Source organism: Bufo bufo, chromosome 4 (genome assembly GCF_905171765.1).
Source record: "Bufo bufo chromosome 4, aBufBuf1.1, whole genome shotgun sequence".
In the NCBI taxonomy this organism is placed as follows: domain Eukaryota; kingdom Metazoa; phylum Chordata; class Amphibia; order Anura; family Bufonidae; genus Bufo; species Bufo bufo.
The window spans coordinates 330,207,988-330,230,958 of record NC_053392.1 but is presented as its reverse complement, the minus strand read 5'-3'; the positions used below and the strand labels follow the sequence as shown (position 1 = coordinate 330,230,958).

General features: G+C 45.1%; 1 protein-coding gene across 4 annotated transcripts in view; it reads left to right on the top strand.

The window, feature by feature from the left end:
- The window catches only part of HACE1 (HECT domain and ankyrin repeat containing E3 ubiquitin protein ligase 1), a 113,419-nt gene that overhangs the window by 37,513 nt on the left and 52,935 nt on the right, over positions 1-22,971 (top strand). For 3 of the 4 annotated variants that reach the window (XM_040428805.1, XM_040428807.1, XM_040428808.1), the window contains exons 9-14: positions 241-342; positions 1,894-2,000; positions 3,870-4,116; positions 8,175-8,518; positions 11,296-11,364; positions 12,676-12,763. In XM_040428805.1, coding sequence (XP_040284739.1) covers positions 241-342; positions 1,894-2,000; positions 3,870-4,116; positions 8,175-8,518; positions 11,296-11,364; positions 12,676-12,763 — 957 coding nt within the window. The remainder of the gene's footprint in view (positions 1-240; positions 343-1,893; positions 2,001-3,869; positions 4,117-8,174; positions 8,519-11,295; positions 11,365-12,675; positions 12,764-22,971) is intronic. The other variant, XM_040428806.1, reaches the window with a different exon arrangement.

Genomic DNA, 22,971 nt, shown 5'->3' with positions numbered 1-22,971 from the left:
GTAAAAGCGTTTTAAAGTAATCACCACATATAGTGACATGTCAGATTTGCAAAAAATGGCCTAGTCCTTATGGTGAAAAATGGCAAGGTCCTTAAGGGATTAAAGGGGTTGTCAAACTTTAAATGCACTGATGCACTGTAAAAGTTTCAGAACCAGCAATTCAATTACTTGGTGTTTTCCTTTTTCTAGCCCTAACCTATATGTCCTACAGTATTGATTCTGGTATGTTTTTTCTGGTAGGGTGGTTATGGAGAAACCTGTGACATACTTATACAGCATCATCCTAGACTTTTTCAGACGTTGATTCAGATGACTCAGAATGAAGAGCTTCGGGAAAATATGGTAAAATTATAGGAATAATTTGGATGTTCATTACACTTATTCAAGTTATACCAATTCGTTTGATTAAATAGCATTTCTCAATTTCATCCCGTTTAAAATATTCTGTGCATCAGTTTTAGGGCTCATGCACACGAGCATGTGTGCCCCGTGCCCGGACTGTGGACATAAATTGGGTCTGAAATGCACGGGTACCATCCATGTCCATGTCGTTTGCGGACTTGAATGGATCCGCCATGTGTAAGAGACGGTCCACACTGCAAAAAAATAGGGCATGTTCTCATTTTTTGCAGTGCGGAGGCATGGACCGAAATCCGATCAGTGCCTCCGCGCCGATCAATATCGAGTCAGTGGGTCCACATCCGTGATGTGGAGTGCACAGGGCCGGTGCCAGTATATTGCAGACCTGCTGTATGCGGGCCACAATACGGTCATGGGGCACACACGGTCGTGTGCATGAGCCCTTAAATTGAAATCGCTAAATAGTCTGCAATTTAGAAACCCCAAAAGTAGTCATGTGTTTCATCAGCTGCAGTAAAGGTGGACACATGCCTTAGATCGCTGTCGCTTGTTCACCCTGGATCCCACCCATACACGTGCACACTTGGCTCGGTCCAGGTGCAGAGGTGAATAAGCCACTGACAGATTCTAAAATGCCCAATCCCTTTTTTCCTTGACATCTGCTGTTGTGTGAGAGTTGGGGCAACCCCATGCACATTGGATGGTTTTCCAGTCCCTTCAAAATCAGTGAGTTCATCAATCATTAATCTAAAGGCCCACTTACACTGATAGATTTAGCAGATGATTGTCAGGAAAGAAGTGTTCCTTACCAACAATCACCTGCATTTAGCAGCGATCTCCTCCACAGAATGGGGAGGCACGATCGTTAATGCCATCACTCGTCCCCAAACAGAATCATTGTTTGCTGGCAGCACAGTGCTGTTTAGACGGCATGATCTGCTGCCCACAAATGATTTAGGTGTCAGCATGAACGATCTTATTACCCGATAAACAAGCGAAATGCTCGTTCATCGGGTAATCGGCGGCACTTTTACATCGGCGGATCATCGCTGTTGAGTGTTCCTATGAAAACTTGTAAAATATGACTGAACAGCTTAAATGGGTATTCCTATTCTGACATTCATAGCCTATCAATAGGATAAGCCATAAATGTTCAATATGTGCGGGTCCTTCGCTGGAACCACTCCTATGTCAAGAACAGGGTCCTGTGCGCATGCCCGTCTCAGCTATTTCCAGAAGTTCTATAGAAGTGAATAGAGAAGTATACTCTCCTCTATTAATTTACATGCAGCATATCATCTACTATAACTTCTTTTTATACCTAATGCTATAATAAAGAACTTGGGTTTAGCAGTATGCCTCCACCATAGCAGTATGGACACGCTAGTGGTTTAGGTTACTAAACTCCAGTGACTGGTTTCCTTCAAAAATAATTCTTCTAGAACTTTTTGAAACATTTTTGAACAGTGAAATAATATAGGGATTCTGTATACTTTAGTGCATTATGTCCCTCAAACCAATCTTCTTGCTCAGTTACGGCAGGTCCTTGAGCATTTGTCACAACAAAATGAAAGCCAGTACCACAATATACTTACAAGCCTTGCTGAAGTTGCCACTACAAATGGTCACAAACTCTTAAGGTAATATTTCTTAATATTACAACAATAATAGTAATTTCTTAATTTTCATAAGTGTATCATCAACCAAAAGTATTGTAGAAGAGTGTCCTTTTGGCATTATTTTGCCCTTATTTATTGAACTGAACTGTTAGGCCCCTTTCACACGGGCGAGTATTCCGCGCGGATGCGATGCGTGAGTTGAATGCATTGCACCCGCACTCAAGATATTATAAACTAAGTATCAGGATACGTAGGGCATAATGCAGGGATCTAACTGCACTTACTATTTTTTCTGGGCGCCGCTCCGTTCGCCCGCTGTGGCCCCCGTTGTATTCTCCCACCTGGTATGCTAATTTTAGCATCGGAACAGAGAGGAGGAGTCTTTTTCCGTGGGCGTCTCCTTCTCCCAGGCTGTAGCGCTGTCCAATCGCAGCGAAGAGCGTCAAAGCCAGGGAGAAGGTGAGTTTTTTTTCTTCCTGGTTGTGACGCTCTCCGCTGCGATTGGACAGCGCTACAGCCTGGGAGAAGGAGACGCCCATGGAAAAAGACTCCTCCTCTCTGTTCCGATGCTAAAATTAGCATACCAGGTGGGAGAATACAACTAGGCCACAGCGGGCGAACGGAGCGGCGCCCAGAAAAAATAGTAATTTCAGTTAGATCCCTGCACTATGCCCTACTTATCCTGATACTTAGTTTATAATGTCTGGACCCATGAAAGGTCGCCTTTAAAGTTGCAATAGAGCATGAATAGTCTTACGATATGTTCATAAATATGTTTCAGATTTGGTATTGGAGCAGAAGTGGAGAATAGTGTCAGGAGACACTATTAAGATACATTTCCTGTCCTCTGCTAAAATGGAATATACACTCATTGACAGGAAAATAAAAAGAAATAAGGCACCCAGATAGAATTGTCAGATTTCTGTAAAACTTCGCATGCAGTTATGTAAGCTATGTTAATGATTACAAATGTGCTCTGATTAGATGCTGGGTCTTACCACAGGAGGGCCTAAAAGCTTATAAAAAGGCTCTCAGAGGCTTCTTTGGGTACTGTACCTTTTGAGAGATTGTTGACTGCTAGACATGGCTCTACGGCATCCTCCCAAGACATTTTGCCCAATTGACAGACTTTGAGAGGGGGCACCTCATTGGACTGAGAAAAACAGGATGGTCTTTTTGATGAATTTGTAGTGTGGCCATGTGAGGGCATGCTCACATGGCAAACAGGCTTTGGACGTCCCGGAGAGACCACAAGTAGAGGGTCATTTGATCCACCAACAAGCACAAGCAGCTCCTGCAGTTTAATTGTCCGCCACCCAGACACAGGTGGCACCTTCATTCCTCATCCCTTTCTCTGCCCGGACCATTTCCAAGTGCTTTAGCAGAAGGAAATTTAGTGTCATAGCACCCATTACGTGTACTGTCTTTGACAGCCAGCTGTCGTCGCTTTAGTTTGCGATGGTGTAGTGAACTAGAAACCTGGACTGCTACGGACTGGAACTGTGGTCTTTAGCGACAAATCCAGGTTCTGCTTGGGATCTGACGATGGTCAGGTTCTAGTATGGAGTCCTTGTAGTGAGTGCTTCAATCCTGCCTTTGCTGTGGAGCGACACACTGCCCCAACTGCTGGCGTGATGATCTGGGGAGTCGTCACATACAACAGTCGGTCACACTTAGTAGTGATACAAGGGACACTAACAGCTCACCAATATGGGCAGGACATCCTGCCGCAACATTTGCTGCCTCTCATTGCACGGCTTCCATCTGGTGTTTTTCAGCAGGATAATGATCGCCCACACACAGCAATCGGAGATTTTCACTTGATCTTTGCTTTTACAGATATGTTATTAAAAGAAATCTAAAAATTCACTTGAAACTTTCCATCAATAGTCTTTCCAGTAGTTATGAAGCTCAAATGAAGAGTCTGCTGCGGATTGTGCGGCTATTTTGCCATGTTTTTCGCCTTGGGCCTTCTTCCCCCAGTAATGGAAATGACATGGGCTACAATGGAAACAAAACGCCAAGAAACCAGGTGTTCAAGGTCAGAAAAGTATATGACGTTTTTAGGAAGATAGACGTAAAAGAGATGAATGTGACAAAGCATGCACTCATTTATCACACCCCTACTGAACAGGACGTAAGTTTGGTTACTATCATGCATGCCCATTTTTAGTTTAGTTCAATGACTCTCCTTACATCTGTCAATCAACATGCCATTTTATACTTTACTGTACTTTTTTTTTTTTTTTTTTACATTTTTCTTTTGTCTTTCCAATTTTACTATTTAAAGCGAAGCTTCATTTTGGAACCCCTTTCTGGACTATGCTAGAGATGAACCTTTTTTCAAAATAAAGGAAATTATTTCACCGACATGGAGCTTCTCTTTAAATTTGCAACCCACTTGGTTTAACCTCATGGTTTACTGAATTTCTAAATTGTCTTGTATCTTTTATTATGTCTTTCCATACAGAACGGCATGATTGTAAACGCTTTCTACCCATGTTAAGTGATTTGGGGTAAAATTAAAGGGGATTTCATAGAAAGTCATCACATGACTTAAATCAAAGTTTTTATGTTAAACATATTTTTGAACTTTTAGTTTTTGTAATGTTTTTAATTTTCAGGATATATAAAAATCCTAAAATCCTGTAGTTTCCGTGCTAACAGCTAAGCCAAATAGGCCAAATTTTCAACTGACCCCCTTATAATCAGACAGGATTACCATGATAGCTTATCTACTTTGTCGAATCCTCTGCACAGATAACAGAGTACGGTATACCTAGAAAACTCTCCCATAGAAGTCAGTGAGTCCCCTCCAGTCTATTGCCCATGGTGACCGCTGATCATATTATGTAAGCTCAGCCTAAGGGTAGGTTCACACCTTTGTTCACTGCTAGACCCCTTTGACTATAATGGGATCTGGCTGGTTTCCAGCATAAGTGCCGGGTTTCAGAGGGACAAAAACCATGCTAGTTAGTGGGGTCTGGCGGTGAATGGCCGTTTCTGGCTAGGCTGGATCTGGTGAACTCTGGCAGGCTTTCTGCATCCACAAATAAAGTAGTTTTTACTGTAGTAATACTACATGAGTAAAACGTAATACCGTAATTGCTGTTTAACTGAAGAAACATTTCTGTAATACCTTATGCTGGGAGGCATGTAAATCCTGAATAACCGTCTTTACTAATACCTAAAGTAAAGATTTTCAAATTCCCAAGTGGGCTTGCACTTTTTTTTTCCTGTTTTCCCACATTCATATTATTATGATTTTATTGATTCTTTATTAATTTTACATCATGTCATTTGGTGTCTCATAACAGTTTTTGTTAGTAGCTATTAAGTGGTTTTATTTTAGCAGATGAAGGGAGTAAAATTCTGCCTGTGTTCCTAGACATTTATGGCATATCCACAGGATGTCATAAAAGTCTGATAGAGACGAGTGTATCAATTCATACAAATTGAATTTGTTCAGAAATCTGCCTCCTTGAGCAGCAACTGGCTGGGCCCACTACTTAACAGTTCCACCCCCCCCCCCCCCCCATCCCCTTGATTTGACAGGGACAGACCTCTCGCCTGGCCCTGTAATCCTGTGCCACTGCTCTGCGTATCTGCGCAAGCGCAGATGATTGGCTGCTGTTGCTGCAGCGATGTCGACCGTGCATGCGACGCTGCACTTCCGAGTGTAACAACATGTCAGCATGCAGAGCCTCTGCCCTTGCGCGGATACTCAGAGCAGTGGTGCAGGGTTGACAGGGCCAGGCGAGATGTCTAGCGCTGTTCATCACGGATGAAAGGGAGTCTGTTAAGCAGCAGGACCATTCTCTTGCTGTTCAAGAGGACTGATTTTTAATTTTTTATTTTTTTTTATGAATTCAATACATACAAATGATTACACTCAGATATTCTGATAGCTTTGGGTCCCAGTGGTGGGACCTGTATCTATCTTCAGAACAGGGGGTCCTCTTCACCTCAGTCCTGCCTTGTGAGACAGCTGTTGGCCGCCGCATTCAGGTGGACAGTGAATGGAGAGATGGCTGTGCATGCGCGTGACTCTCTCCGCTCCCTTCCATGGGATTCACTGCTTGCTAGCTTCAGCCTAAGGCCTCATGCACACGTCCGTTCCTTTTTTTGCGGTCCGCAAATCACGGATCCGCAAAAAACTGAAGCCGCTCGTGTGCCTTCTGCAATTTGCGGAACGGCCCATTGTAGAAATGCCCATTCTTGTCCTCAAAATGGACAAGAATAGGACATGTTATATTTTTTTTGTGGGGCCACGGAACCAAGCAACAGATGCGGACAGCACACGGAGTGCTGTCCGCATCTTTTGCAGCCCCATTGAAGTGAATGTGTTCGCATCTGAGCCGCCAAAACTGCGGCTCGGATGCGGACCAAAACAACCTCAGTGGGTGAGTTGGTGGATTAGGAGACCTTATTCTGAAAATAGATGCGGACCCCACATCTATCTCCATAAGGGGTTTTGACAACATTAAAAAAGGTTTTGTTACGGTAAGAAGTGGATTTCCCTTTTTGAAATGCACTAAATTTAGGGTAATCTTTAGTATATTTAAACTAATGAGTACTTCCACAAGTCTGATTGACAATACCTGTACTAGCAAAAAAGCTTCAAAGGCCAAGTGTTTTTTCTGCAGAGCTGGACCAGTATTAAGGGTTTTCTTTGTACTGTAGTTAATTATTGCATCACGCTGATTGGCGGTGGTCAGTCGGATGATACCCCAAACAGTCACTACAATGGAGCATTAGTAAAGCACACTGGGGCAGATTTACTAATCCTGCCTAAGGCCACATTCACACGTTCAGTATTTTGCTTCAGTATTTAACTTTGGAAATAAATGGGTCCTATTCTAATTTAATGGAACCCATGCATGATGCACGCTTGCCATTAGATGCCTGCCTTGGCAACTGTACCATCCAGTGTGCAGTTGATTTTCTCCATGCCTCATGCCAGGTGGGAAGGTAGGCTTGGACAGCCCCTTTAATAAACTTTGTATGGCACGCACTCATTTTTCAATTGAAGGGGTATGCCCATCTCACACAATGGGGGCATATCGCTAGGATATGCCCGCATTGTCTGTTAGGTGCAGGTCCTACCTCTGGGACCCGCACCTACACCGAGAATAGAGCCCTGAAAGTGGTGTAGGGCGCACTGCACATGCACAGCTGCCCTCCATTTATTTCTATGGGGCTGCCGAAAATAGCTGAGCACTGGCTCGACTATTTCCATCCGCATAGAAATGAACGGGAGTGGGGGCCACGCAAGCTCAGTGCACTCCCATTCATTTATATGGGGAGAGCGCTCAGTGGGCCCTGGCTTACCAGAATCGGGCTTGGCCTGAGAGGCTATGTTATGCACCAAACTTGTGTAAAATGATGGATTTAACTAACTAAACCAACCAATAGTTGGTACAGAGTTAGACCAAAGCGTCTAGCCATGCATTAAATGTATCATCCAGCATCAGCCATAGTGATCAATCTGGTGCATAGCTAGACCCGAGCACTCAACTACTTCCAGCAGTCCCAAGAGATGAATGGATTTGCAGCGTGCATAGTCAACCTGCCGTTTCGCTCACATGGAAATCCCCACTGCGGATAGTAGTTAAATAGATGTAACTAGAATACCCTTTTAAAGGGGTTATCCACATAAAGATATTTGACTTATCCTCTGGATAGATCATCAGTATCAGATCTGCAGGGGTGCGACACCCGGGACCCCCGTCTATTAGCTGTTAGAAGAGACCTTGAGTACCGCAGCCTCTTCCTAGGCCAGTGACATCACTGTACATCGATCACATGGCCTATTTGCAGCTCAGCCCCATTCAAGTCAATGGGGCTGACCTGCAATACCAAGCACTGCCATTATACGATGTACGGTGCTGTCCTTGTCACCAGAGCTTCGGTTAAGGCAGCGGCTTCCTGAACTAGCTAATCGGTGGGGATGGTGGGACTTGGACCCCCGCAATGACGACCTATCCTGGAGTTAAGGCATCATTTTTCTTTTCCTGAAAAAAAAAAAACACTTTATGGGTGTCATTTTTGAACTCTGGAACGGGTGAACTACAATGTGTGTCGCCACATTATGTGATCTGCCTTGCATAATTTGATCTTGCTATTTATCCAGATGAGATGATCAGCAATACTGAAAGCCTTTGATTTGCTATACGTCTGCTGTCTTTATTGCAGCCTCTAGAGTTACTTTGGCATTCCTTAGATGAATGGCTTGTGCTCATTGCCACTGAACTGACGAAAAACAAGAGAGACTCTAGCAACATCGCTTGCATTTTACTCAAGCAAAAGCCATTGGATCAACAAGATTTTTCTCTCGATCATCAATCACCTTTTGGAGAGAATGGAAGCACAGAACAGCTCTCAGTATCTTCGAGCACTGCGGACTTTGAGAACTGTGAAAATGCTGGGAAGCAGGAAGCTGTCGCAGATGGTCAGGATGTTATCTCAATGACCGCAAATAGGCTCAGTGCTGTCATTCAGGCCTTCTATATGTGCTGCTCTTGCCAGATGCCTCAAGGGTTTGTGTCTTTTATTTTTTGGGATATTAAATGTTGTGTGGCCCATAAAATTTCAATACGAATTGGAGGGAGAACTTAAACTGTAAGCCAGGAATGGTTCTCTGTCTGGCATCTTCAGACATTTCTGTTTCCTGTTAAATCATGTCAGACTTTATTTAGTATTTTTTTTTTTTTCACAACACGGGTTATCCCATGAATAATGTAAAAAAATTAACAAACATGACAACCTCTTTCTAAGGGCTCTTTCACACCTGCGTTCTTGTCTTCCGGCATAGAGTTCCGTCGTCGGGGCTCTATGCCGGAAGAATCCTGATCAGGATTATCCCCATGCATTCTGAATGGAGTGAAATCCGTTCAGGATGCATCAGGATGTCTTCAGTTCCAGAACGGAACGTTTTTTGGCCGGAGAAAATACTGCAGCATGCTGCGCTTTTTGCTCCGGCCAAAAATCCTGAAGACTTGCCGCAAGGCCGGATCCGGAATTAATGCCCATTGAAAGGCATTGATCCGAATCCAGCCTTAAGCTAAACGTCGTTTCGGCGCATTGCCGGAGCCGACATTTAGCTTTTTCTGAATGGTTACCATGGCTGCCAGGACACTAAAGTCCTGGCAGCCATGGTAAAGTGTAGTGGGGAGCGGGGGAGCAGTATACTTACAGTCCGTGCGGCTCCCGGGGCGCTCCAGAGTGACGTCAGGGCGCCCCATGTGCATGGATGACGTGATCGCATTGGACACGTCATCCATGCGCATGGGGCGCTCTGACGTCATTCTGGAGCACCCCGGGAGCCGCACAGACTGTAAGTATACCGCTCCCCCGCTCCTACTATGGCAACCAGGACTTTAATAGCGTCCTGGGTGCCATAGTAACACTGAAAGCATTTTGAAGACGGTTCCGTCTTCAAATGCTTTCAGTACACTTGCGTTTTTCCGGATCTGGAGTGTAATTCCGGCAAGTGGAGTACACGCCGGATCCGGACAACGCAAGTGTGAAAGAGGCCTAACAAAGCTAGAACCAGCCCTGTACCTCACATGGATCCAGATATCTCCCCATTCATTGCTGCAATAGCTCTGCTACATTTATTTCAAGCTATCAGTTTAAGGCTACATGCACACGACCATTGTGTGTTTTGCGGTCCGCAAAACAGATGGCGTCCGTGTGCGTTCCACAATTTGCGGAGCGGTACTGACAGCCATTAAAATAACTGTCTATTTTTGTCTGCAAAACGGACAAGAATAGGACAGGTTATATATTTTTTGCGGACCACGGAACGGAGCAACGGATGCGGACAGCACACTGAGTGCTGTCCGCATCTTTTGCCGCCCTATTGAAGTGAATGGGTCCGCATCCAACTGCGGCTCAGATGCGGACCAAAACAGTCGTGTGCATGTAGCCTAAGGGGCCTTTCTCAGGGGGTGTGTCCTGTCTGCTGCAGCTCGTGGCAGTTGAAGATAGAACTGAGCATGTGCTTCCGTCTCAGTGAGCAGGACAGAGAAATTAGAAAAAGAGCAAACAGCAGGTGGCGCTATACAGATAGATTTCAGTGAATAACTCACTAGCTATAATACATTTCTCATTACATGCAATTACAAAAAGTATTTAGATCAAGGTGCTGGTTTGAAAACTGTATAACATTTTTCATGGGACAACACCTTTTTAAGTCAATATTATAAATATTATATTTATAAGTGACACATTTTGGAAATCACTAGATTACATTTTTATTATTAATCATAGCTAAAAAAAAATATTGTAGAGATCAATGCCAAACAGAGAGATTTAGGTCCCTTCATAACTAAGGTCATGGGTTGCTTATCACCACATGGACAATATTTCCCCATGGATCATCTGTCCGTTCCAAGAGACCCACAACATTTTCTGCATTTGTCATTTTTTCCTGTAAGACTCATTCATTTAAATCAGGAATGCTCAATCTGCGGCCCTCCAGCTGTTGTAAAACTATAACTCCCACCATGCCCTGCTGTAGGCTGTCTGGGCATCTTGTGAGGGCCGCAGGTTGGGCATCCCTGATCTAAATGAACAGGTCTGCAGGATACAAATACAGCACACTGACTACTTCTTTGTGTAGTCCATTTTAAAATTTGTTCTTGTTCCTGATGGTTTAAGGAGCTTCCTTTCGTCCGTCTGAAAGAGGCCTTATAGAAATGTGAGCTTTTTTTCTGATACAGAGCTCCAAATCCCCTGCATTGACATATAAATAGACATGAGCAGATCGATTTGTATAAATCGATTCATTCAGCAAAAAGAGTTCTTCAGCCGTGAGGGGCTGTCCCCGCTGATGAAGAACATCCCCTCCGTTGCTTGATTGATAAGGTTGGACATCTCGCCTGGCCTGGATAATCTCGCGAGTGCGCTTCTGCTCCCAGTACAGCAGCTCTGCTGGGGCTACCTGCTACGTGGATATGTAGCGGTGCACACACAGTTGCTTCTCCGGTATTGACAGCAGAGTCTCTGTGCTTGCACCCCTCAGAGCAGCGGGGCAGTTGAGATGTCTGGCCCCATCAGGTGGCAGGGGAAGCTTCTTCAGCAGACTAAAGATGTGCCAAATGTATCATAGTGGCTGATGTTGGATGATAACTTTGTTTAGACTGTGTACGTACGGCAATTAGGTGTTTTCTGGTGCAGAAAAAATGCCGATATCTATCTGTGAACATACCCTTAATAGCATTCCACATGTAGAGGGCTTACACTGAGGTACAATTGGATGGATTGTTCTTGTGTGGTAAATTTCTAAGTATTTGTATGGTGTCTTCTGTAGGATGACTTCTCCAAGATTTATTGAATTTGTCTGCAAACATGATGAAGTTCTGAAATGTTTTGTTACAAGGTAGGTTTTAAAAGGAAAATTACTTAATTCTTTTTAGATATTTAGTCTATTATATTTGATCTATTGATGAATACATATACTGTATAAAAGTAAGAGTCAGCAAATTAACTCTTTATGCTAGTGGAATGAGGGTCTGGATTGCAAGAGTTTACAATCTCAAATGGGGCACAGGGGTGACCCGAGGTACAAGTGCTTGATTTGAACTATGGTCCAGCCATCCTTTGTACAAAATTGAGGAAGACGCATAACTGCATGAGACTCAAATTATCCAGATACCACCAATGCAACGTATGTCATGTGAAGTCTACTCTGTCAGTCTTAGGCCAGTTTCAGACAAGGGAGTTGACTGCGAGAAGCGCCGACCATGTGATATCATGATTTCCCATCCTGAACTCTGCTCCTGTAACGGGGCCTCGTGGATTTATATAGATTTCCCTACCCGACATCAGCTGTAATAAATTGTACTTTCATAATGCAGTCAGTACAAACATAACAGATTATGTTGGACAGGGATATTATAATGCCGAGAAGTCCCATCACAGGAGCAGAGTTCAGGGATGGACATCACGCTCCCACATGGACAGTGTTTCCCCCAGTCAACTCGCTCTTCTGAAACTGGCTTTAGGCTGATTTCACATGGCTTCATGGCAGATACTGTCAAAAATACAGGAGAAAATACTGCATGATGCTGCACTATGTTGTCCATTAGAATTGGGGACACTGTGATGGGAACCCAAGACACCATTGTAGTCGGTAAGATCCATCAGATGTGATTAGTTTCCATTTCATAACGGCCCTGCTGTTATTTCCATTGTTCAGCTCCTAGGATGGAGCAGAACAATGGACATAATGCAGATGTGACTGGAGCCTTAGATAATGGCCCCTATACATTTTCCAAAAATGGGAAAACAAAACACGTCTTCAAGAAATAAAACCACACATCCATCACTCTTCACTGCTTCTTCTCCAGCGCAGTGTAGCTATACTTTTCTATCTTAGGCCTATTTCGTAACATGAATGGAGATCCGTTCTCCCTTAAGCTGTTTTAGATCAAAAGGGGGAACGGCCCGTGGCACAATATTTCCTGAAAGAATTTCTCCCATTTCTCATGTGTCGGGGTAAGATCCTTGGGTTTCTCCTAAGACACGTTATATCATAGTATGTTATCCATAGCTTTGAGATATGAATGGTCATGGCATCTGGTTATTCTGAATGGACTTTGTTAAAATATTGTAAAATGCTTAAATGAGATTGAATAGTGACTGTTTACCTATGGAGGAAAGTCAAAGTTTTATTTTATTTGCTCTGCAGAAACCCTACAATCATATTTGATCACTTTCATTTCTTGTTGGAGTGTCCTGAACTAATGTCAAGGTTTATGCACATCATCAAAGCTCAGGTTAGTATAGTTTATTTTCAGAATTTCCACTTTTTATCTATTTATTTTTAATTAACCTTAAAGGGGTTGTTCCATCTGAACATTTACTACAGCTTAGCAGCAGGATATGCCATAAATGCACAAGTGTAGGTCCACCTCTTAGACCTGCTCCTGTCTCAAGAATAGGTCCCCCGCCGTGAATGGAGAGGAAGCCGTGCATGTGCAGCTTTCTCTATTCCCAGGCGCTACCTAAGTCTCACAGCACTGAAAGGAGAGGATGCCGTGGCGGGGACGGGTTCTTCACATAAGAACAGGTTCCAGAGATGGAACCTGTACCTATTGGATATCTATGGCATAGCATATAGATATGCCATAAATTTCCTGATGGGAGAAGCCTTCTAACCCCATGATCTTTACTGGAGACATACACAATTTAACCTGGGCACTGTTGTGATTGTCTGCTTGCATATATTTTTATATTATGTGTACAGCAGAGAGCTGTAGCTATGCTTTCTTTCACCTAGGGCAAATATTCAGTGCGGTGCACCCTTCTATCATGTACTCCCAGACAACTAGTATTTCAATCATTTGGTCCTCCCATAAAATGTAACCTACACACCCACTCTATCATACACAGAAACATTATGGCTTTACAATACACAGTATATACCATGTATAAATAAATGGTATTATAATACTGTACAAATAACTAGTACCACTATCAGGGGCGTACATAGAAATCACTGGGCCCCATGGCAAGAATCAGATTTGGGCCCCCTTGTGAGTGACCCATCGCACCCCTTAGGGTACGTGCAGATCTACTGCAGAGGTTCCAGCAGAAGCCTCCGTTGCAGATTCTGGCAGTACAAAGGGCAAAACAATCTTGAATGACCCCATCATTGTGAATGGGATCCAGCAGGTGCCAGCAGTGTTTGGCATATGCTGGATCTGGCAATTCTGCTGGTGGCTGGAACAGAATACCAAAATCTGATGGCAAGTGATTACCTGACCTTACCCGATGAACTGTGCCCGCTGCTGCTGCTTTTTATAAGTGTGTCATCCTTCCCCCAAGGACTGTACCTGCTGCTGCTGCTTCACCTCCTCCTCAATACTGACTTACTGTTTGTGCTGCTGGCAGAGCACGGTCAGGGCCTGGGGCAGATCTTCACCGAGCTACACCGGAGTCTGGACTGGAGACGCTGCTGGATCTGGTCAGTCAGGCCACAGTGCGACAAGTGACCGCAGAGGAACAGGACAGGGACATTTTACAAAGTGCAGACACAGAAAAATAAAGAATTTTATCCAGTCACAACTGATGTTTCTGACTGCTGCAGAATCTACTAATACACACCTCAGCTGCTGCAGAACCTCCTAATACACACCTCAGCTGCTGCAGAACATCATAGTACACCCTTCAGCTGCTGCAGAACCTCATAGTACACACCTCAGCTGCTGCAGAACATCATAGTACACCCTTCAGCTGCTGCAGAACATCATAGTACACCCTTCAGCTGCTGCAGAACATCATAGTACACCCTTCAGCTGCTGCAGAACATCATAGTACACCCTTCAGCTGCTGCAGAACATCATAGTACACCCTTCAGCTGCTGCAGAACATCATAGTACACCCTTCAGCTGCTGCAGAACATCATAGTACACCCTTCAGCTGCTGCAGAACATCATAGTACACACCTTCAGCTGCTGCAGAACCTCCTAGTACACACCTCAGCTGCTGCAGAACCTCCTAGTACACACCTCAGCTGCTGCAGAACCTCCTAGTACACACCTCAGCTGCTGCAGAACCTCCTAGTACACACCTCAGCTGCTGCAGAACCTCCTAGTACACACCTCAGCTGCTGCAGAACCTCCTAGTACACACCTCAGCTGCGGCAGAACCTCCTTGTAAACACCTCAGCTGCGGCAGAACCTCCTAATGCACACCTCAGCTGCGGCAGAACCTCCTAGTACACACCTCAGCTGCGGCAGAACCTCCTAATACACACCTCAGCTGCGGCAGAGCCTCCTAATACACACCCCAGCTGCTGCAGAACATCATAATTTGATGGTAGAACATATAAGGCTTTGATCACATCTATGTTGGGGCTTCATTCGCAGATCAGGTCATAAATGCTGGACACAATTTTATAGCCTGGCAGATGGAACCCATCAGATCCCATCATGGTCAGCAGGATCCATCAGGTGTTGTCGTCCATGAAGTGCCAGATCCGGAACTACGGTGATTTTCGTTGATTTGCTCCTATGACGGCAGAACAGCGAACGTCACCAGCACAGATGTGAGCAAAGCCTAATACACACCTGAGAAGCTGCAGAACATCACAGTAGTGACAAGGGAACTACAAGTCTCATCATCACATCCAAAATACTGTAAGCCATAAATCATCAAAAAGTGAATGGGTGAAACAACTATCCATACACATCAATACCACGCATAACACAATCCACTCATTCCTATGGCAAAAAAGTGTATAACTATATGCCAATAAAAATTACCAGACCGCATGAAATATAACTGGTGACTCAATCCTCATTAATATTATGTATAAAGTGGAAGTGCATATAAGTATCTCATACATACAATGAACAAAGTCTATTTACCCATTATGTCTCTCCTATGGGATGGCGCCAGATTGTTATTATTGGAAATTGGGGAACAACACAGGGAGAGGTTAAAGGGAGAGAACTACAACTCCCAGCATGTCCCGGCTGTTATTATCGGATACAAGTGTATAATACACAGAGAGAGGCCTCCCGCACACGACCGTTGTGTGCACCCGTGGCCGTTGTGCCGTTTTCCATTTTTTTTCGCTGACCCATTGACTTTCAATGGGTCCGTGGAAAAATCGGAAAATGCACCGTTTTGCAGTTGCATCCATGATCCGTGTTTCCTGGCCGTGAAAAAAATAGGACCTGTCCTATTTTTTTCACGGCCAACGGTTCACGGACCCATTCAAGTCAATGGGTCCGTGAAAGAACACGGATGCACATGGATGTATAAAAGCTTTTTCAAAGCTGAGTTTTCACTTCGTGAAAACTCAGAACCGACAGTATATTCTAACACAGAGGCGTTCCCATAGTGATGGGGACGCTTCGGCAGGTTAGAATATACTAACAGAACTGTGTACATGACTGCCCCCTGCTGCCTGGAAGGTGCTGCCAGGCAGCAGGGGGCAGCCCCCCCCCCCTGTAGTTAACACATTGGTGGCCAGTGTGGCCGGACCCCCCCCTCCCTCCCCTGTAGTTAACTCATTGGTGGCCAGTGTGGCCGGCCCCCCCCCTCCCTCCCCTGTAGTTAACTCATTGGTGGCCAGTGTGGCCGGCCCCCCCCTCCCTCCCCTGTAGTTAACTCATTGGTGGCCAGTGCGGCCGCCCCCCCCCCCTCCCCTGTAGTTAACTCATTGGTGGCCAGTGCGGCCGCCCCCCCCCCCCTCCCCTGTAGTTAACTCATTGGTGGCCAGTGGGCCCCCCCCTCCCCTGTAGTTAACTCGTTGGTGGCCAGTGGGCCTTCTCCCCTCCCTCCCCCTCCTAATTAAAATCTCCCCCCTATCATTGGTGGCAGCGGAGTGTACCGATCGGAGTCCCAGTTTAATCGCTGGGGCTCCGATCGGTAACTATGGCAACCAGGACGCTACTGCAGTCCCGGTTGCCATGGTTACTTAGCAATTTGTAGAACCATTATACTTACCTGCGAGCTGCGATGGTCTGCGTCCGGTCGGGAGCTCCTCCTACTGGTAAGTGACAGGTCCGGCCGGGAGCTCCTCCTACTGGTAAGTGACAGGTCATGTCACTTACCAGTAGGAGGAGCTCCCGGCCGGACCTGTCACTTACCAGTAGGAGGAGCTCCCGACCGGACGCAGACATCGCAGCTCTTCAGGTAAGTATAATGGTTCTACAAATTGCTAAGTAACCATGGCAACCAGGACTGCAGTAGCGTCCTGGTTGCCATGGTTACCGATCGGAGCCCCAGCGATTAAACTGGGACACCGATCGGTACACTCCGCTGCCACCAATGATAGGGGGGAGATTTTAATTAGGAGGGGGAGGGAGGGGGGGGCCCACTGGCCACCAACGAGTTAACTACATGGGAGGGAGGGGGGCCGGCCACACTTGCCACCAATGAGTTAACTACAGGGGAGGGGGGGCCCACTGGCCACCAATGAGTTAACTACAGGGGAGGGGGGGGGGCCGGCCGCACTGGCCACCAATGAGTTAACTACAGGGGAGGGGGGGGGGGGCCGGCCGCACTGGCCACCAATGAGTTAACTACAGGGGAGGGGGGGGGGCGGCCGCACTGGCCACCAATGAGTTAACTACAGGGGAGGGAGGGGGGGGGCCGGCCACACTGGCCACCAATGTGTTAACTACAGCAGAGGGGGCTGCCCCCTGCTGCCTGGCAGCACCTGCCAGGCAGCAGGGGGCAGTCATGTACACAGTTATTTTAGTATATTCTAACCTGAAGCGTCCCCATCACCATGGGAACGCCTCTGTGTTAGAATATACTGTCGGATTTGAGTTTCACGATGTAACTCAAATCCGACGGTATATTCTAACATAGAGGCGTTCCCATGGTGATGGGGACGCTTCAAGTTAAAATATACCATCAGATTGGAGAAAACTCCGATCCGATGGTATATTAACTCCTGACTTTACATTGAAAGTCAATGGGGGACGGATCCGTTTGAAATTGCACCATATTGTGTCAACGTCAAACGGATCCGTCCCCATTGACTTGCATTGTAATTCAGGACGGATCCGTTTGGCTCCGTACGGCCAGGCGGACACCAAAACGACTTTTTTTTCATGTCCGTGGATCCTCCAAAAATCAAGGAAGACCCACGGACGAAAAAACGGTCACGGATCACGGAAAAACGGGCCCCCGTTTTTGCGGACCGCAAAAAAATACGTTCGTGTGCAGGAGGCCAGAGTATAAGGCTGGGTTCACGTCACTGTTTAGTTTTCCATACGTCTGATCGATCAGAAGAACAGAAAAATAAAGAAAAAACGGATCCTGTATTTCAGGCATGCTCAACCTGCGGCCCTCCAGCTGTTGCAAAACTACAACTCCCATCATTCCCGGACAGCCAACATCTATCAGCCTACAGCAGGGCATGGTGGGAGTTGTAGTTTTACAACAGCTGGAGGGCCGCAGGTTGGGCATCCCTGCTGTATTTCAAACATCAGTTCTGCACATTTGACATCTGTTTATGCCATTTGATTTGTTAATTTAGACAGAATAAAGTCCTGCACGCAAAACGGAAAACTAAACGGTGATGTTAACCCAGCCTAAGAGAGAACTACAACTCCCAGCATGTCCAGATTATTATAGGACATCATCTAGTTGTATTAGGTGATACAAAAAACAAAGTTCTCGGGCAGCACAGCAACAATGATGTGTGGGCGGAGGGCCAGCGGATGTAGAGGCAATCCACCAACCATAAAATAATTGTAAAAAAATTAGCTCCATGGCACTTCCAAAAAAATATGCAGTTTATTTACCAGTTAGCTTACTGATCAATAAACTGCATATTTTTTTGGAAGTGCCATGGAGCTCATTTTTTATTGTATTAGGTGATAGCTTCAAAAGGAAATAACTATAACCCCCAGCATGGCCAGACCTATTATAGGGCATCACTATACATTATAGAGAGGAGGTATAAAAGGAGAGAACTACAACTCCCAGCATTACTACTAGGGCAAAAGTTGAAATTACATGGGGAGGGATACAATAGGCCAGAAGAACTACAACTCCCAGAATTACCAGACTGTACTAGGGCATATGTTTAAATTACATGGAGAGGGATATAATAGGACATAACTACAACTCCCAGATTTTTTAGCATGTTATGGGTTATCTCAGGACACCACTAACATCTCCTCCAGGTACCACACAGAAGCTCCACCCCCTCACATAGATATCCCACAGGTCTTTCACCAGTCTCGAATGTGGACCCATTCACTTCAATGGGGCCGCAAAAGATGCGAACAGCACTGCATGTGCTGTCCGCATCCGCTGCTCCGTTCCATGGCCCCGCAAAAATTTATAAGTCCGTTTTGCGTACAAGAATAGGCATTTCTATAAAGGGACGTCCGTTCCGCAAGTTGCCGAAGGCACATGGGCTGCATCCGTGTATTGCAGATCCGCAATTTGCGGATCACAAAACACGGCACGGTAGTGTGAACAAGCCCTAAACGTGATATAACAGTGCTGCAAATCTGCGTACATATGGTCAGTAGTCAGATATGACATTTGATCATTTTAATAGCGTACATGCAGCTCCTTCTTGGGGTCCTCACTCTTTGTTTTCCTTCACCTTGTTTATACTGAAACGAAAATGGTTCTTTTAAAAGCGTCTCTTCAGTAGCGGTGACATTCTTTTCTGTTGGTTATTAGATAGATAAGGTCTAGAATATTTTCACCAAATGACTAATAGTCGTTATGTATATTATTGGCCATAAGCATGATGTCCATAGCAGCATTTTTAGGATAGATGTCTTACCAGAACCTACAATAGTTCTAAGGATGGTTTTACACACCGCAGATTTTGTTGCAGAATATTTTTGTGACTAAAAATCATTTCCATTCATCCGAGTGAAGCTTGCAGAAATCCTTGTGTTTCCCACCAAATCAACCCCATTCAGATGAATAGAACAGATTTTCAGCCACAGAAAGCATCCTCACGGCATGTTCACACGGCGGATTTAAAAAATCTGCCTACAAAATTCAGCACAGAATCTGCACATATTCTTCAGCCTTAGGCTACTTTCACACTTGCGTTCGGAGCAGATCCGTCTGGTATCTGCACAGACGGATCCGCACCTATAATGCAAACGTTTAGATCTGTTCAGAACGGATCCGTTTGCATTAGCATGAACAAAAAAAAAACAAAAAAAAATTTATTTATTTTTTTTGTTCATGATAATGCAAACGGATCCGTTTTGACTTTACATTGAAAGTCAATGGGGGACGGATCCGTTTGAAAACTGAGCCATATTGTGTCAACTTCAAACGGATCCGTCCCCATTGACTTACATTGTAAGTCTGGACGGATCCGTTTGCCTCCGCACGGCCAGGGCGGACACCCGAACGCTGCAAGCAGCGTTCAGGTGTCCGCTTGCTGAGCGGAGCGGAGGACAAACGGTGACAAACTGATGCATTCTGAGCGGATCCGCATTCACTCAGAATGCATTAGGACTGGACGGATCCGTTCGGGGCCGCTTGTGAGAGCCTTCAAACGGAACTCGCAAGCGGAGCCCCGAACGCTAGTGTGAAAGTAGCCTTAGGCTACATTTACACGAACGTATTTTGTTTCCGTGTCCGTTCCCTTTTTTTTTTGCTGACTGGATGAGGACCCATTCATTTCAATGGGTCCGCAAAAAATGCAGACAGCACCCTGTGTGCTGTCCGCATCCGTATGTCCATTCCGTTGCCCCCCAAAAAAATATAGAGCATGTCCTATTCTTGTCCGTTTTAAAGGGCAAGGATAAGCATTGTTACAATGGATCCGCAAAAAAATCGGATGCAACACGGATGTTAAACAGACATCATCTGTATTTTTTGCGGATCCGCATTTTCCGGACCGCAAAATACATACGGTCGTGTGAATGTAGCCTTATAGTGTACCTGGCAACTTTTCCTGAGTCTTCATTTCAGTCTCCATGCTCCCACTGCTGCAGCCACAACACTTTCTATAAGGCTACATTCACACGACAGTATTGGATTCGCAAAAAATACGGATGACATCCATTTGGCATCCGTATTGCATTTTTTATTTTTTTTTGTATTTTTATGGTATCATTGTAACAATGCCTATCCTTGTCTGCAAAACGGACAAGAAAAGGACATGTTCCATCTTTTTTGCAGGGCAACAGAACGGACATACGGATTCGGACAGCACACGTGCTGTCTGCATTTTTTGCAGACCCATTGAAATAAATGGGTCCGCATCCTATCTGCAAAAAAAGACGGAACTGACATGGAAACAAAATACGTTTGTGTACATGAGGCCTATTTCTGTGCTCTGTAAGATCAGCCAGAAATGTAAGCACCTACTACATCTTTCCCTCATCATCCCATCATCCCTTCTAATGTTTTCTCCCACACAGACTCAATATGACAAAAGCAGTGGACTCCCCCCTACCCTGCTTGTGGATTGAAAGCCTTGACCAGCCCATTCCAAGATGACGTGGGTCTGACATCATGACTGTTCTGACAGAAGGGATCATGGGGGGCCTGGTGGTGAGGGGAAGCCCAAGGAAAGGGGAAAAATGTATACCTGGATAACCCCTTATTGTATGGATAAATAAGTCATATCCCTGTACAGAATTCATATGGCCTCAGCACTCACACAATCCATTCATTAGTTGCCACAAAGCGCATACTGTAAACCGTGCTTCAGTGTATAATAGTGATTATCTAAAAATACATATCAAGCATACAAAACATGCCACTAGTGTAAAGAAATGGATGCAGCTGTATGCCAACTATTAACTTTTAAAGGGATTCTGTCACCAGATTTAACCCTATTAAGCTAGTTCACATTGGCGATGTGCTAACTAGCCTATTCCTACTTTTATCTATGCCCCCATTACGCCAGAAATCTAACTTTTATAATATGCTAATTAGCCTGTAGGAGCAGGGGGGTGTTGTTCCTGCTCCTAGAGGCTCCGTTCTCCCACCTTTGTGCCTCCCTCCAAGTCCTGATTGACAGGGCCAGGCAGCGCTCGCATCCGTCTGCCAGCCCTGTGCTCTGGTGAAATCTCGCGCCGTTCACCAAATCGGATGACCAAAACCCTTTAACAGTTATTGATCTTTCAAGGTTTAAAGGGAACCTGTCACCTGGAAAAGACAATTTACACTAATCACAGTACCTTAAAGTATCTCTCATAGTGTGCCCAAAGATGTATTCATATCTTCTTTCTGCGTTGTGCTGTCTCATAAAATCGACTTCTAAAACTGTGTTTGGCACCTTTTTGAAGTCGTGCTGAAGTCACGGGGGCAGCGGCCTCCTTGACTCAACCGTCGGATAAGCCCGCCATTATGCCGCTCCTCCGCATATTGATGGACATTTTTCCCAGTAGCCGTGACCGCGCTCTTCTCGTGCATGCGTCGTGCGTGTCCTGCCACAGCAGGATCCCGGCTACGGCTCCCTCCCTCCCTGGCATCTTCTTGTTCACTGCGCCTGCACCGTTCCTATACAGCGCGCTCGCGCCCATCGCTTCTCCCCTGCGGCGTGAGCGCGATCACTGTCTGCTTGCCCTGCAGCGCAGGCGCAGTGAACAAGAAGATGCCAGGGAGGGAGCCGTAGCCGGGATCATGCTGTGGCAGGACACGCACGACGCATACACGAGAAGAGCGCGGTCACGGCTACAGGGAAAAATGTCCATCAATATGCGGAGGAGCGGCATAGGGGCGGGCTTATCCGACGGTTGAGTCAAGGAGGCCGCTGCCCCCGTGACTTCAGCACGACTTCAAAAAGGTGCCAAACACAGTTTTAGAAGTCGATTTTATGAGACAGCACAACGCAGAAAGAAGATATGAATACATCTTTGGGCACACTATGAGAGATACTTTAAGGTACTGTGATTAGTGTAAATTGTCTTTTCCAGGTGACAGGTTCCCTTTAAACACTTTTGCACATGGCTATTAATCATTGCCGGGTATGTCTAATTTAAAGAAAAAAAACAAAACCTATGTTATGTATACATTTAGTCTTATTCTGATTTACATAGATAAAAATATATACAGTTAAAACCAGATGTTTACATACACTCTACATAAAAAGACACATATGCATGTTTTTTTTCAATATCTGACATGAAATCAGAATAAACCTTTCCTGTTTTTGGTCAATTATGATTGCCATAATTATTATTATTATTTGCCAAATGCCAGAATAAAGAGAGAGAGAGAATGTGTTAAGGCTTTTTTATTACTTTCTGCAATGTCAAAAATTTACATCCACTAAGATTACTATGCCTTTAAACAATTCTGGACTGCCCATATGATGATGTCATGTGTTTGGAAGCTTCTGTTAGGTTTGTTGACAACATCTGAGTTAATTAGAAACACACCTGTGGATGTATTTAAATGCACACCTGAAACACACTGCTTCTTTGTGTAGCATCATGGGAAAGTCTAAATAAATCAGCCAAGATATCAGGAAGAGAATTGTGGACTTGCACAAGTCTGGGTCAACCTTGGGTGCAATTTC